The sequence below is a fragment of the Watersipora subatra genome, chromosome 1, assembly GCF_963576615.1.
Source record: "Watersipora subatra chromosome 1, tzWatSuba1.1, whole genome shotgun sequence".
Lineage (NCBI taxonomy): Eukaryota > Metazoa > Bryozoa > Gymnolaemata > Cheilostomatida > Watersiporidae > Watersipora > Watersipora subatra.
In genome coordinates, this window is record NC_088708.1 from 59,618,073 (window position 1) to 59,635,330 (window position 17,258).

The window sequence follows — 17,258 nt, forward strand, 5'->3', positions numbered from 1 at the left end:
GTATGGAGTTGTTCTCGTTTTTGCGTGATTGCCTGCAGGACATTGCACTTGCAGATCGCATGATTCTTAGGATATGAAATATGACTAATGATGAGAGCGTGCTGAGCGATGAGATCTATAATCAATTTGATACCCCCAGTTATCAAATTCTTCTCGCATAAATGATCCTTAAATTTTGAAAGTTATCAGGGAATTAGGAAGTGTAGTTTGAATGCGTTGACCCACACTGTCTCTGGCAGGTGGTACTTACCATCGATAGTGGGTGAGTGGGGGATACCAGTGCTTTTTTAGCATCTACTTCTTCTTTGGTATTGCCGACTGTATCAAAGTTGTCTCTGGCCGGCTAATACTTTTATTAATGTAGACTATAAGCATGCGCACTCTCTTTTAGTATGTCGCAGCAGCAGTGCCCAAGAAATTGACAAACATTGAAGAGCCATTTAAACCATTGGAAGTCGAGAAAAAAGCTGTGGTGCCTAATAAGCTTGTTATCCCGACGTTTAATAAGGATACAAGTGATGATGAGGTAATGGACCATACAGGGAGAAGCTTGTGAAAGTTAACAAAAATGAAAAACTCGTTTTTTCGCTAATTGAAATTCTGTAATTCCTTAATTCTGTAATTTCTTAATTCTGTAAAGTTCTTATATGTCCCGTCTGACTCGTAAGAAAAAATATTGCTTTTACAAATATATTGCTAACTTATCGTTTTTTAAAAATTAACAGTTCTGTATTATACGTAAATAGATTTTAAACATTGCTCAATGATTCCTTAGAAAGTAGTTATTTATTCAGTTGGTCCGAATTGTTTTTATTAAGCACTGACTACAGGATTCACATTACAACAACAATTTGATGTAAATTCAAATATTTGCTGGGATTTTATGTTGTATGTTGAAATATTTGTCGGTTTAAGGCAATCATGAATAAAGGTTTGGTTGTATCGGTGTGAAAGGTTGCCATGGATGGATACATTAAAATTTCAAAATCTCTTAACAGTTACTAAATTGTCGAAAGATTTTATAATTGCTGCTACCATGAAGTTGTTTGTAAAACAACTACTAAAACTATTCAAGTGGCTGCCATAGCTCTACATTTTCACAAACTTTTAATAATTTTAATTTTATAAAAACTTTTAAAAATTTTAATTTTGTAAAAGCTGTTTTATGTTGTTCAATAATTGTTTGATATAGAAGTGGTCTATGCAGGGTAAAGGTGATTCTACACTTTCATGAATTGGCAACTGCTTTAACAATGTTCATTTCTAGGCCCCTTTATTATTGTTAATATATATATATATATATATTATTTATATTAATTTATAAATTATCATTTTCTCTTAACTCCGTTCAGGTTAGCCTTGTTTCATCTAACCAGCTGTATATAGTTGACCATGTGCTTCATTTATGTCTACCTATGTTGCTGTTCTATGATGCTTAAATTTTCAAAAATTGTATCTTCATTGAAGGAAATTCAAGAAGACGCATCTGATGCAACTCACTCGCCTCAAGAGGGAAGATCCCCAAACAGCACTGCAGCTATTAAAAGCATGTTTGAAAACAAAAACGCTGACCTGGATGAGCCGAAGGATGTACCACAACCAATTAATTTAGCTGCTGAGATTAGTGGTAAGTGCATGGCTACTGGTGGCATTTCAATAAGTCAAATCATGCAGACGGCTCGGGCAAACATCTCATATTTGTAGTTGTCTTGCATCGTTGGCAATGGTGATAGGTATAGTGTGTCTGAGTGATAGCCAAGTGCAACTTCAGCAAAATGTCAGGTATATGCTGTTTATTTTCCCTCTGTATCAACAAGAATAGTTTTCTACGAGGAATGATTGTGGCATTCACCTAGGAGATGACAAATCCTACTAGTTTAGTATCTTACTGAGCTGTATCATAACCGTTTGTGCAGACTAACTTAACCTAACATGCTGTAGAATCCCGAAAATAAAAATTGGCATCTACTACAATCTCATCGTATTTGCGGTTTTAATACCTACACGTTCATCAGTCGCAGCATATTTTCTTGCTATCATATTAAAGACACATTTTAAAATTCCTCAATGTTCAATTTTTTATTAGCGCTTATGAGTGGGCTAATAGTGTGATAAATTGAATTTATGAAGTAAACATAATCAGCATGTATATAATTTGCAGCAGGATAGCATATACAGTCAAACATGGATAACTCACCCACGGATAACTCAACACATTGTTAACTCAAACGGATTTGTTTGGTCTGTTACCACGCAATGTAAAATTGCTTTCGATAACTCAAACTTAGCATCATTACTCTAACAGATTTTTGCCCAATGGCTATCGGGTCGGTTGTTATCGCTTTAGAATATCACTTTATTCTAAGCCATAGAGATAAACATCAACTTTTAGTAATTCTTAGGCGTCATTATTACCACCATCGGCAAAATATTTTCACTAACGACTTTTCTAAAGGTTTGGAAAAGATCTAATTTTACCATACATCCGCTTTGCGATGATGACCTCTCGAAAGCAAGGGAAAGCGTGAAAACCTTCGGATAAACTTAATGTAAAATCGGCAAAATTGATCTCAGTTAAAACGCTCAGAAAAAAAGATGTCTTTTTTTCTGAGCGTTTTAGCAGCGATCAAGTTTTGCCAATGTTAATCTGAAAACGTCCTAGCAGTCACATCACCTAAAACAACAATCAAATCTCAAGTGATAGAAAAATGTGTATACTTTTTTCGATAAAATCTTTTAAAACTTGAGAGGCTCGTTAACTTGCAACAAGCAATCTATGCTTTTGATTTATGTATAGGTCATATATATATACATGTATGTATCTACTGATAAATACATGGACTTGTGACAGAGCTCTGATAACTTGAATGCTCTGATAACTCGAACACTTTCGTCCGGTCCCGTGAAGTTTGAGCTATCCGTGTTTGACTGTATTAACTATGCTACGGACACACCTGTCGCCTGGTAACTATGCTACCAGCTATTTGTACTCAGAAATAAACACAGTACACAGAGATAAACGCAGTACTCAGAAATAAACAAACATCTTCATTTGAAAATTAGATTGGTAAAAGTTGTATATATCCATTAAAAATAAGCTTTCTCAGCAAAACTTTTTTATTATCCCTGCAATGCCAGGCATACAGCTAGTTAGTTATAAAAGGCATTTTCAGACCTAGCTTGAGTCTGGAAAATGGCATGTTGGTATCCGGCATAGATTAATAATCCTTTATAAATATGTAAGCTGCTGCTTATACTCTGAAGGATGTTGAGGGCAGCATTTAAATTAAGGAATTTTTTGTCCTGTAAGATATTTGAAGGCCTTGTTTGCTTTTTTAATATTTCTCATGCTTATTTAAACCATAACTGTCACACACAGCTTTCATCATTTTTTCTAGGAAAATCAGACACGTTGATTCCGATTTTGTACTCATAATAAAGATTGGTCAACTAACTTTCAAAGTCATGAAGGCTTTTTTACAGCGTTTCAATATCGGTCTCGCAAACGACACAATCAACACAACAAGCTCCGCCCATAAATATGTGACGTAGCCTAGCTTTTTAAAAAAGGAAATCTATAATTATAAAGATGGGCGTCTTAAAACCCATTATTATTTAATTTCAGCCTTCAAAATAATCTCAGTATTTTATGAAAGGTAGATAAACTATTCAAAGTTGCTTGTAGCTTGTTACAAGACGTTTAATAGGCTGAACACTGAAAAAAATTAGCTCAAAAAAGCGCAATAACAACGCTAGCTTGTGATAAAATCGCGCTTTTTTGAGCTCATTTTTTTCGGCATTCAGCCTATTAAACCTCCTTTAACAAGCTACGAGCAATGTTAAATAGTTTATCTTTCATAAAATACTGAGATTATTTTGAAGACTGACTTTATATAATATTGGGTTTTAAGACACCCATCTTTATAATTCTAGATCGGACTAAACATCCCAACGTTCGTTCCTAAAAAGCTAGGTATGTCACATATTTATGGGCGGAGCTTGTTGTGCTGATTGTGTCGTTTGGGAGACCGATATTGAAACGATGTAAAACAGCCCTCATGGCTTTGAAAATTAGTTGATCAATCTTTATTTTAAGTACAAAATCGGAATCACCGTGTCTGATTTACCTAGAAAAAACGATGAAAGCTGTATGTGACAGTTATGGTTTAATCAGTAATCAACTTGTCACGTTGTACTCAATTTATCCTGCTATCTCGGCAAATATCAAAATTTTTAAAGTGGCAGTCATCTAAGTCGACATTTCAATCATGTTGGTTTATTATTACTCCTCTCTAGAAGTGTGTTAATTAGATTGTTCATCAGACAAGCTGTTTAGTTACTCGTTGCTTAGTAACAGTGAAAACAAGCTGTGAAGTGGAATGTAATATTAATATTGTTAGTGGTCTTAGGTGGCTGCTTGTGATTGAAGATTTGAATTTAGGTTTACAAGTCCTAATTGCGTAAACATACATTCATTCTAAAGCTGTGTTACGTAAGTTTTTGCAAGAGCAAAGAATGTTTAGGAGGTACATGTATATACCGACAGGTACATTTTTTCATGGTCTGACACATAGAAAAAAGCCGCTACATATGGCCAGAGTTTCAGTGCAACAGCAACTAGTGATCTCTCGAGCTTTTATGTTTGCGGATTGACTGAGTTTTCATTAAATTTATACACCCATTCACAACACCTTGTTTTATATATTCAACTGTGTTTTATTTTATACAGTACAAAATCATACAAGTGCTTATGTAATTATAAGGTGCTTTTCTCCTGTGACTGACTATAGAAATCGAAATTAATCCACATACCAAACTATAACACGTTTTTCTAACTACACTCTAAACATTTATAGCGGTCACACATAGTGATGATATAACTGACACTATGAGAGATAGGTTGTCACTGCTTGGTTTCCTGAAAGAATCTTAAATGTTTGTTATAAAATAACCAAAAGCTTTTGCAGTTTTCTTTTACAACAACCGCTAGATGCATAACACATAAAACATCACTTTATACGCACATAAAATGTGCTGTGACGTACCATTGCAGAACCCATCAATAATAGACATGTGTTTAGAAGATTTAAGTTGGGATTTTGAAGTTGTCAGTTATTGTTGAAGAAACCCGCGTATTTATGTGTACCAAATAAAACCCATGAGATGTCTACACAATTTGATTACCTCTTAACGTTTCCAAAATCAAATGTTCATCTTATTCAGATGAAACACTCTCTCACTATCATTTGCTTCTGGCGCTTCTCTTATTCATACAGGGATAAAATTTCTTGTTTTCTATTCATATTTTGCGTTGAAAAATATGGTATCAAAATAAATACATCTATAGTATATTAAAATGTTTCATTTTCTAAAGCTAGAATTAGAAAATATTTTGACAAATATTCTGCATTCATGGAAAGTATAAATTTTCTTTTGCGTCGGTGATGCAAGTGTATGAATGATCTGAGGAAGCCTTTAGAAGTGGTAATGATACATTTGTTGTCGCGTTGCAAGATTATGCCTCATAGTCTGTTTGGTGTTGCTTATTTTAGGATTAACACTGCTAGGTTTCTTGTCGGTCTCAACATTATTGTATTAAACTCTTTCTAAGTTAGTCAATCGATTTTTCCATTTCCAACTCTCCATCTGCCACCTTCGCACCGCATTCTAGTCTGATAGTATTTAATATCTGCATACGCTGTGTCATGTTTGCTAAGCCTCAATTTAATCAACATTTTACTGCTTCCTCGTCCTCCCGAGGGAGCTCAGCTATATCTACGTAACAGAGAAATTGCTGCTCTGAAAATAAGCCTTTCATGTGATTGATATAATACCATCTGTGATATGATTATACAGATTACCAACAAGAGGATTAAGGTGAGAGCATTAATGGAATATCTGTTGCTTCTCAAAATTTGTCAAACATTGGTGATGGGTAATGCTTGCTAGTATTTCTGCTTACTAGTTTGGGTAGCGTAGGGCAAATCACTACATTGGTTCATGTGACACGTTGGTAGCAGTATGGGTCATGTGTTTAGGGTGGCGGGCCAAGCACCTTATCTGTAATTTTTACTTGTGCTTTCAAGTAATTCCTACCGTACATGCACTACCACCTACATAAATGTGTGATGAACCCTGTGAGTGGAAACTAATGATGCAGCTGTTGTCAGGCTTAATATTGAATGCATTGCAGTGCTAGAGAAATGCTTAATGACAGATAGGAGTTGTATTAGCAGCCAAAAATATATATTATCGCAGAGTTTCGAAAAAGCCCCTCTTTTTTACTTTTGCCAAAATTAAAGTTAGATTCGCCTCCCTTGGTCTGCATGACATTTGTAGAATGGTGCATCCAAGTGGCGCTATAAAAGTTCATGTAAACATATAGGGTGAGAATAAAACACATCAGCTGTTTTCATTTTTCTACATTCATTAAATTTACTATGCTGACTTTTACTATGCTGACTTTTGTGTGTGAGTCAATAAAAGACTGGTCAGCTCGAAAATTTGAAAATATGTCAAATGCTGCTATAGTGACACAACGTTGTGCACTACATTCGCAAAGATGAACAACAGACTGTGATTACAAGTAATAAGACAGCTGAAAACTGGCTGTGTTTTGGCTTTGTGATTGGTATTAACCACTTGCTATGTTTAGTAGTCGTAGACACAGTTCTACAAAAAGTTAGAATACGATTATGGCAAAAATCCATTAGTTCATATTTCCAAACACAAACATTGTTGACTATCCTATAATAATTTTGTTAATTGTTAGATGATCAGAAAGTTGGTGTATGGCAAACAGCATTGTCATTTATGCGCTTCTGTATGCTGCAAAATTTCATCAACAAAAGGTTGATACATTAGCAGATCAATAAAACTGTGGCTATAAACCGACATTGTACCAGCAATGTTTAACCAAAATTGGAACGACATTTAGATCAGTACAAAGTAAAAAATGGATTCTGTTGAGGAAATATCGCTCGTGCAAGGTCGGCCATGACAGATCAACATGTTTGTACCAAAAAGTAGAAGTAAAGGCGCGGCCACATGACAACCAAAGCGATAATTTTGATGTAGGAAGCTTCTTTTGGATAAAGCAGCTGAAATTGCCAAAATTACAACCAACCGGTTTCAGCCAGTCTCGGTTTTGTTTAGCTAGGCACCACAGAAGCTTGCGTTTGATTGAACACTGCTGGTTAGCGAATGTTTTTTTATTGCCTCACCATCGTTGGTGCTTTTTGTTTTTAAATTTTATAAATGTAGTTGTATGAACCAATTAACACAAGCAATAGCTGGAATGAGATTAATTCCCTGAATTTGCTTCAGAATCATGTGTCAGCTCGGTCAAGGTTCGGTTGCTTTGGCCAAAGTTTATACACTTTATAAGCCTTGTTTTGGCTGCTGTAGCCAAACCTTAACTTCATAAAGCAACAAATATGCTTCAGTTGGAGTGTCAGTCATAAAAAAAATTGCTGGCAACCTAAAAACACTTTTTTCTGGCATGAAATGAGCCACTCCCTGTTAACCCATTCTTCCATGAGTTTGTAACAGAAAAATTAATAGTCCTTTTATCATTGTCGTCACGCAGAATGCTCGGGTACCGGGTAGCGCATCTTTACACAAGCCAACAATTAGAAAATGCTACACAAACCATTCTTCACATACATTAAATATCAAGTAGCAAATAATAAGACACAAAAATTAGTATCTTCCAATTCCATGATATTACTATATCAAAAAATATTTGATAGAAAGGAAGTATTCACTGAATGTTTGCTGAACAACTGCTTTAGCAAATTTTAATATAATCTATGTAAACTATAGTTGCAAATAAATAACAAATAATTGTACACTTGTAACTAGAAAGCTTAAAATGAAGAATTGCCTTCTCTTACATTCTAACATGTACACATTATTTTGCTACATGTACATGTAGCAAGATAGTAATACTAAGAGCAACCTTTAATGATTTTCTCTTTTTCTGTGGCATGTTTGCTGACTACTGCCAGAGTGTTTCATCTAACAAAAGTATAATCTCCCCGTACATCAACAAATATTGTTAGGTACATAGCATCGCAACCTCTAATCACCTCCGTGTTGTCATTTAGAAATAGTCTGTAGTTAGTTGATATCTGTTATTAGTTGATCGTAGCGTTATCTGCTTTTTGTATGCCCTATACACAGAGCCTATTAAACCTTCCTTCACATATCACATAATGAAACTTTATTTGAAGGACTTAACTTTTAGATGTGCAATACAATACGGCTATTCCGAAAAATGATTACAATACTGATATGTGCATGAAAAATAGGCTAATACCAGTCCTTCCATAAAATGCAACAAAGAGCCAAACACTAATTTACAAAATATTTTTTGCCGCAAGCTATTACAGTGGAACCTCGGTTCTCGAACATAATTCGTTCCAGAAGGTTGTTCAAAAACCAAGTTGTTCGAGATCTGAAACAATTATTCCCATTAGAATTAATGGCTTGTAAATTTTAATCCGTTCCAAGCCGAGATATCAGTAGAGTATTTTTTTAATATTTTACCGTAAATTGTACTGTATACTACATACTATAAATAAAAACGGGTAGATATAGATCGTCTTCATTTTTAATAAAATATTTTCTATCTGTATGATGATGAAAACAGAAAACAAAAAGTAACCATTTCGTATGTTTTGTTCTTAAAACATCGAAAACATTCTATGTTAAGATACAATACCAAGAATTGCAAAAATTGATAATGAAACAGCGAAAAATACAACAGATCAGTTACATCAGAAATCATGTGAAAAAGAAAATATAAACAGCAATGGCACGTTTACTTCACATCTTTGAAGGAGAATCCTCCTCCGAAACAATTTAGAGTAATGGTGTACAGCAGTACACATACAGTGTACCCCCGGGTTACAGCATTCCTGTTTTACAGATTTTCCACCTTACGATGTGGAACACAGTGTTTATTCATCCCCTCATTACCACTTTTTTTCGCTTTTTGACATCAACAAAACTGTCGCTCAAAATTCCAATTTGGCGGTCGGCGTGCTGAGTATGTCGAAATAACGAAGGTGTCGATATGCTATTCGCTGAAATCCTTCCCACAATGCCTGAAAGAGGTATGATGCTACTTCTCTCTGCTACCGCAGTTTAGCACTCTTTGTGTTTCGTAAATGCTTGATATTGCGTTAGTGAAATGAAAATTAGTGAAAAGTAAGCTGAAGTGAAAATTTATTGTATATTTTAGCATTTAATTTAATATCTATTAAAAACTTTAATGCATTATATGTATATAACTATATAACTGCATGTCTAACTTTAATTCGTTAGCCATGGGTCCTAAGATTCATATCGATCTTTAGGGAAGAAGTAAAAAAAATAATTTTATTGCAATGAAGGTTTTGTTGCAGATCATAACTAAAGATCATAACACTAAAGTTACCGTAGGTAACTATAGTTACTAAGATTAATATACAATTTGCTACTAATTTTTAATATGTACAGTACGTATATAACATTTTACTTGGGGGTGTTTGCATTTTCACCTTACAGTACCCACACGGGAATGAATTAAAATTGTATGGCGAGGGTCCACTGTACTTTATTGTCACCATGTGACTTCTAGGAGTTTCCTTCACCGGCGATTCTCTTCATTTGTATTCGTATAGCACTACAGCGACAGTTCAACAGCTAAGGCATGACTGGGGCGGAGACTACTGATATGAAAGCCTCTTTTCCCAACAACCTGGTTGATGTCAGCTCAAGGATAAAAATATTCTTTTCACTAATTTTCGTTTCAATAACGCAATATCGAGCATTTACGAAACACAAAGAGTGCTAAACTGCGGTAGCAGAGAGAAGTAGCATCATACCTCTTTCAGGCATTGTGGGAAGGATTTCTGCGAACAGCATATCGGCACCTTCGTTATTTCGACATACTCAGCACGCCGACCGCCAAATTTGAATTTTGAGAGACATTTTTGTTGATGTCAAAGAGTGAAAAAAAGTGGTAATGGGGGGATGAAAAAACACTGTGTTCCACATCGTAAGGCGAAAAAACTGTAAAACAGGGATGCTGTAACCCGGGGGTACACTGTATTGTGTACTGTTGTTCACCATTTTTTCATTATGACATGTTGACGATATTCCATTAAAGATATGGTTTAAATTAGATTGTTGTTCCCTCAGTTCAGACAACCCTCATTTGTTCGAACTGACACAGGCTGGGCCATGTCCACACATTAAAAATCATTGAAAATTGAGTATTCTACTGTACATTAAACAGCCTATATTGTTTCGCCATTATAATAGGGATCAACAACTATTTGTGTTAGCAATGACATCTGCGCAGCTATACTCATTTGATTTTATATACTTTATTTAAAAAAAATTCCTACGTCTTAATAATGAAAGAGCAAAAATACTTTAAATGAAATGATAGAAGAAAATGAAAATGTTTTTCATATATTTAACTAGAAATTCCCTTGTCATACAGCCCACGACCAAATAGATAACGGAAAAATAAAGGGTGCTGCCGGTTGAGAAATGCAATATTAGCAGTCAAATGGCACTGCAGTGCAATATAGGAGAGCTGCAATGGTAGCTGTAATGTACTAGGTATTATTATGTACAAGCAGCAATAATGAAAGGAAGAGATTATATGTTTATATATCTCCCCTGCAATAGAAGAAATGCAATATTAGAAGTAAAATGGCAAGCTGCTGTGTAATACACACAGGCTGGGGGGGGGCTGTATATAATTGGTCATAGCAACCAATATCAAGAAGTTGTGATATTTATCTAGATTTTCTGTATTTATATCTAAAAAATTATGCTGAATTTAAAAATCTAAACAGATTTTAGCTGGTTGTCATTGAAATAGATGTATATCTATAAGAAAATGTAGGCCTATTACTTAGTTTTGCAGATATTAAAAACGGCTTGGCAGTACCGCGATATTAGGCGCAGCCGCAGTATCATCAACAAAATCTTTAGAAAAATAATAACAGTAACATATTGCACACCATCGGTCACTATATACTTCGATATTGTAAATTCGAATGATTATTCTTATAATTAAATCTCATAAAAACCTTATAAAATCGAATAATTATTGTTAAGGTCAAGCGCCTTCCCTTAACTGGCTACTGCAATCCACCCCTGTTTCAGGCAGAGAAAGAGCGTATGAGTTCAAGGTAAATAAGTTTGTATTTGACTGTAAGCGCCACAATCAATGTACAACAGAGGCATTCACAACTCCACTGGGAGCCTGGCCCATCTTGCCAAATCACCCAATTTACTACCATATAAAATGAAGGTGGATATGTACAAAAACAAGTAAAAACATAGCACACGGTTGAAACTGAATATAATAATAATATAAAAAGAAGTATAAGTATGATTAAATAATTATTGGCGTCGCCGATTAAAAACACACAGAGTAATAAGAAATAAGCATATACAACAGACAGGGGAGACGAATCACGATATTTAAAAGGACAAGACAGTATAAGGCATATAGGAGTAAATAGAGTAAATGCAACGTCCACCACATTATTCTTACAATTAAATATTGTAATAATCTTATAAGAATCGTTAAAAAAATATCATCGTCATTTCCTTTACTTTCACTCCTTTGGACATCAGTTGGAATACCAAAGTACTCATTATAAGTGTCCAAAATGTCAGAGTCCGGTAGAATCGGCAAAAAAGAAACGATTACTTTTCAGTACTTCTACGTTAATTACATAAACCTTCGGCAATTGGACAATGCCATAGACTGGTGAAATGTGCATGTTTTTCTCGTGAAATGCGCACGACCTAATGGTTCTACTCTCTGTCACACCGCCCTATAAGCGTTTCGTTGGCCGATCTTAATTTTGATTAAAAAAGGCTTGTCAAGTTTTTATTGCGATTTTAGGCCAAATTAATCTGTCTATTTATGTATAATCCGATCAGATGGGTAAGGTTTAGGATATTGTCTACAAACTTCAAAGACATCGTAACATATTTAAATAGGTTTATGTGTTTTGTATCGTTATTATACTTAAATGACTCCATTGAAAGATGGTTTAAATTCGTTGATGAGATTTCGATACAAGGGTTTGCAACGGTGTTGATGAATAATTTTCATGAGTTGTGGGCACATATGCATTTATCATAAAGCTCCCAAACAATCGCTTCGCTCGTGTTTGGTCGTGAGATTACTGAAAAGATTATCTGAACTATTTTATAACAGTTCCAATTCATATTAGTGGCTTTCATATATATGTTACACGTGATGATGTCTTTATCAACATAAATGGTATTTTGTGTGAAGTCTGGTTGTCATCATCGTTTAAAAGTTATTTTGGATGTAACTAGCATGTGTTGAAAATGAATAAAATTGAATCGAGATCATTATAATCAACTATTTCAGTCATTTACAGATGTGTCGATTTTATCTTTGCCGCTGTAGCCGGAAATCTGTTTCAAAGCGTCGCAACGACAATGCGCTCTCGACGCATTGCCAATCTGTTGGCTACGAAAAATATGCATTTATCGGTAGCCAGGTCTTTACTAAACTGTTGTTCTTAGTGTTACGCAGTTGTAGGTTTATGAATGTTATATCCTCAGCCATTCCATTATCAGCTGGTTCTCAGCGGGTGCCTGTTCTCTCTCACACTACTACTTCTGCTTATATTCCTATCCGGTTACTCATTCAGATTAGGTGAAATGAGTTCAAACACCATATGGTAATCATTGGCTGAGCATTTATCAAAGATTATTTGTATGTAGCTGTGTACTTACAATCCATATTTCATGGCTGCAAATGAAAGCACTACATTGTTGTTAAACGAAGAATTTGAAAAGTTTTGAAACTTGAAGCCGTAAGAATTTTACCATTTGTTTTACAGTACCCAAACAGGCTAGTATTAGTTTGGAGATATCGGACATTGAAACAGAAACTGTTTCCAAACAATTTACAATAACTTTCTAAATACACATTGAGTTGTGCGTACTAAATACAAAATGGTAGTTTTTTTAAATTGTGACAGTTTTGGGCTTCGCAACTTGTTACACGCAGTTTTAATCTAGATCTTGGACTGGATAAAAATGGTCGTTTATTATCAATTTTGTTTCATTACCTGTACGGAAGGCCTGGCCTACATCGGGAATTATTCAATGCGTGAAAGATGCGTGATACAGTTAAAAATGTTTAGCCAGGTCAAACATTTTGTCAACATTCGAAGCTGACTAATGTGAACCAGTCTGAATTAGAGTTTACCAATGCATTTTAGCACGCACCATAAAATGTAGATAATGCTACTTTTTTTCGGGGAAAAAGCTGCTCAGGAACTAAGCACAAATCATAAAATTTCTTTAGAAAGGCCTAGGTTCCAGGAGAATTTAGCGAAGATTGTTACAGTATTTGCAGCAGTTATTGAAATACAGGGTAAAGTAACTCTAAATGTGTACAGGCCTCTAAGACTTTCCCATACTTTGCACAATCACTATAGCTAATAAAGTGAGTGATACCTTAGTTTTTGAACGTAGTTTGTTTCAGATTTTGGTTAAATATAACAAACCAATTTCCCCGTTTTTTCGTGACGTCATTTTATCGTTGTCGGCCATCTTTATAAACAATTTTAAAACACGAAGCTTTTGCAATGAATTTTTGAAAACAATGCTTTTGTTTGCAGTTTTTTTATTATAGTATCAAAACAACACCAAAAAGTACTAGTAAATAAAAGAAAAACGATGGTTTTCTACAAATATGGCAGCTTTTTCGTGAACGAGCGCATGTGCAAATGACTTGATGACGTCAAAAAAAATGATATAAAAGAAAATATTTCTGGAAAAAAATGAGTTGCTACAGTATTTGAAACATAACATCAACTACTAACAGTAAATTATGAAGATAAAGATTGGTACGCGTGCCTCCTTTAAACTTCGCTATTCTCTCCTTTTTTCAATTTAATCGTGGACCTCGCGGTCTCCCTTTTTGGCTGCTCATCACTGCTGACAGTATTGGGACCCATGATTAATAAAAATCAGTCATAACGAAACATGAAATGAAGCTTCTGTCTCTCCTTGTTCACAGGCTGACTCAAACTAGTGCTACTGAATCGACATACGCTTGAATGTTTGAATTCCGAATACATGCGCAAGTTCTGAGGCAAAATATTCTTGAATTTTTCATTCAAATTCCAAATCGTTTGAGTCTGGAATTGTTCGAGTACCGAGGTTTAACTGTACATGTCAACAATCACAAGTAGCGCAAACAGAAAAATTAAGTTAGCTTGTTTATTGTTTAAAAAACAAATATGCTAAAGCATGTAGATCTATAACTATTACTAGAAACCAATATTTTGTTGGGTTTTTACTGACAGTTACGATCATTTGCTGTCTAGGTACCCAGATTTTTGTTTTTGATTTAAATATAATTCATTTAGACTGTGATGAGTCGTTTGCATACCATTAGCAATATTGCTTTGCAACCAATGCTGTTGCAAGTTTAGAGTTGTCCTTGCTTGGTTTTTTTTCCGTACCAAAAAGTTCATCTTTTTCTATTTTGTCAAGTGAAAATGAAAAACAACTATTCAAGGACCTGTAGAATCTAGTTCCTATGGAATTTTTGTATTGTAAACAATTTGTTCGAATCCGCATCTGCTTGTAAAACTTTGAAGGTTTACTGCTCAACAAGTTTGATAAAAGATTGATTACTGCGTAGGTTGGAGTAGTCATGCCTGCATCCATAAGTTAGAAAACCCATGTATTCTGTACCATTGAAATCTGTAGAAATCTGTAGAAATGAAAATCAAATTGATTTTACGAAATGTCATATTCTCACAAAAAGCAATCTTTTAAGAGATTATCAAGTATTTGGTCATGGACACTGCTCATGGACAGCGGCTCACTAATCAGGGTAAAATTGTGGTAATACCACAATTTTACCCTGATTGATCTTTAGTTAAATTTTATTATAAAAAGTGGTCAAGAGTGGATAGTTATGTATTAATAGTCTGAAATATCATGTGGGAATGCACCTGCGAACCATGCAATGACTTGGAAGTGTTTGGGAAGCAGGTCATGTTTAGAATTGGACTCTTATCCATGCCATACTTGACATCGCACTGCGGTAACTCTGACCGTTGTACTTCCATCAGCAGCTCTAAAGTAACCATGTTTAGATTAAATTCCTCGACTAAATTAATGTCAAGTTTAGAGACAACTGAAGGTTAAAGGCAGTTAGCGCTGCTATACAAACCAAATCTGAGTCATGCCGTTCTAATGAGTCATAGCGAATAGCCTGATCCTAAACCGGGGCTCATTTGAATGGTTCCTAACGTAATGGTAATAGAATGCAAGCCGTGATTAGTTCTGTTGCGGAGACATGCTGGCTTGACTCCATTTTGTGAGTGTCAATTTAATTACATAATAAAATTGTTAGTGTTAACATAATTCTGCGCTGGTTTCGTTTTGTACAAAATTGCTAGCCCATCGTCTTTTATAGTTCAAATACAGTGCAGCATAGTACAGTACTGTTACCAGTTGGCTGAATATTTCTGGAACTGGTCAAGTATGAATTTGGGACAGTCCAATCCAATTTCTCCTGTAATAGCAGTGTTTTAATATAGGTAGATATTTAATATAGGTAGATAGGATCACATGAATCTGGTCTGAAACATCATTCACTCATAGAAACGCGCTAATAGCTCTTCTGATGGAAATTCTTTCATTATGTCATGTTGACGATATTCCATTAAAGATATGGTTTAATTAAAATATGGTTCCTTAGTTCAGTCAACCCTTGTTTGTTCAAACTAATACAGACTGGGTCATGTCCGCACATTAAAAATCCTGGACATTGAAAATCCTGGACATTGAAAACTGAGTATTGTACTGTATATTGAACATCCTACCCTAGGACACTTATATTTCGCTAGTATTTAGTTTCGTGAGTAGCATACAGAGTAAAATTTCACTGCACCTTAATTTCGCAGCTCTGATGAGTGCGAAAATATAGTGATGTGAAAATAAATGCAGTGGAACAAACATAATTAGATTCCTCAGGTTCAGTTCACCGCAGGCCTGTATTCACTGGTTGCAAGTCGGGGCTGCTAATGTTAGGCGACTAGTTATAAACACCTGGGGGTGTTGAGGGGGACGGTGTAAAATAAAAACCGTCTCCATAGCCGTTGGGCAAATAACGTTTCGAATAAATGATGTTGAGGTCGAGTTATCTGAAGCAATTCATCATTGCGTGGGAACGGACCAAACAAATCCGTTCGAGTTAACCTCGTGTTCGAGATGAAATGTTACATTTTATCCGAGGGCGAGTTATCCGAGTTTGACTGTACTTAGCCACGGAAGTTCCTAAAAAGTTGGGACGGCTCAGCCGGCCAGCTGCCCCAGGGAATACGGGCCTGGTTCACCGATAAGAAAAATTTTTTAATTTGGGACTAGTTTGTAATTGTGAACCGCAGGTAGAATGGTGCGGGCGAGGTCGATAATGCAATTTGATCGCTTGCTGCCATTTGTTTCTTGGACTATCAATGAACAAAGCTATTTAATTTCGCGTTTTCGCTCGTTCGTTATGATAGTTTAGTTTCGCACATGAAATTTTCGCGAGAGGATGACTCCGCAAAAACGCAAAAGTTAGATGAGGCGAATACATAAGTGTCCTAGGGTATATTGTTTCGCCCTCATGCCATACTCTTAGCCTATAATATGGTACAACTTGCATATACAGTGCATATGAGAGAGTAGAACATGATTCTACCTGCAATAGGGTGCAGTATAATATTACTAGCAGTAATGATAACAAACGAAAATTAGTTTCCGTCTGTACGACAATCTAGTAGGAAGCAGACGACAATCTAGTAGGAAGCAGACGCGTCACTCGCGTTGTCTGTTGCTAAAACCATTTTTCAGTCATAGTTGTCATTCTTTAGACAGACATGGCTGCATCAGCCATTCCAAACAATAGAAATTTCTCAGCAGCGAAGTCCATAGAGGTGGGTTCGACTGTAATCATAGGCTTAACATTTCAACTCTGAATTAGGTTGGAATGAGGTTCCAATTCATGGCTGGCTAGTACAGGTAGTTGTTATAAGGACTTACATGTGGCTCCCCATTCTTTAGTAGATGAGTATGTGCCAGAGAAGCCTAATTGGTTAAAACTGTTTTGTAAGATAGCTGGAAGTGATAACAACTGGCACGACTGTCATAGCCAATACGCTGAAAGGAATGGTGATTTGAGTAAGTGATATTGT

General features: G+C 35.4%; 1 protein-coding gene across 6 annotated transcripts in view; it reads left to right on the top strand.

Moving 5' to 3' along the window:
• The window catches only part of LOC137392937 (LIM domain and actin-binding protein 1-like), a 51,343-nt gene that overhangs the window by 30,621 nt on the left and 3,464 nt on the right, over nucleotides 1-17,258 (top strand). For 5 of the 6 annotated variants that reach the window (XM_068079303.1, XM_068079319.1, XM_068079335.1 and 2 more), the window contains 2 exons: nucleotides 392-526; nucleotides 1,468-1,627. In XM_068079303.1, the coding sequence (XP_067935404.1) occupies nucleotides 392-526; nucleotides 1,468-1,627 (295 nt within the window). Of the gene's footprint in view, nucleotides 1-391; nucleotides 527-1,467; nucleotides 1,628-5,856; nucleotides 5,878-17,258 lie in introns of all 6 variants that reach the window. The other variant, XM_068079328.1, reaches the window with a different exon arrangement.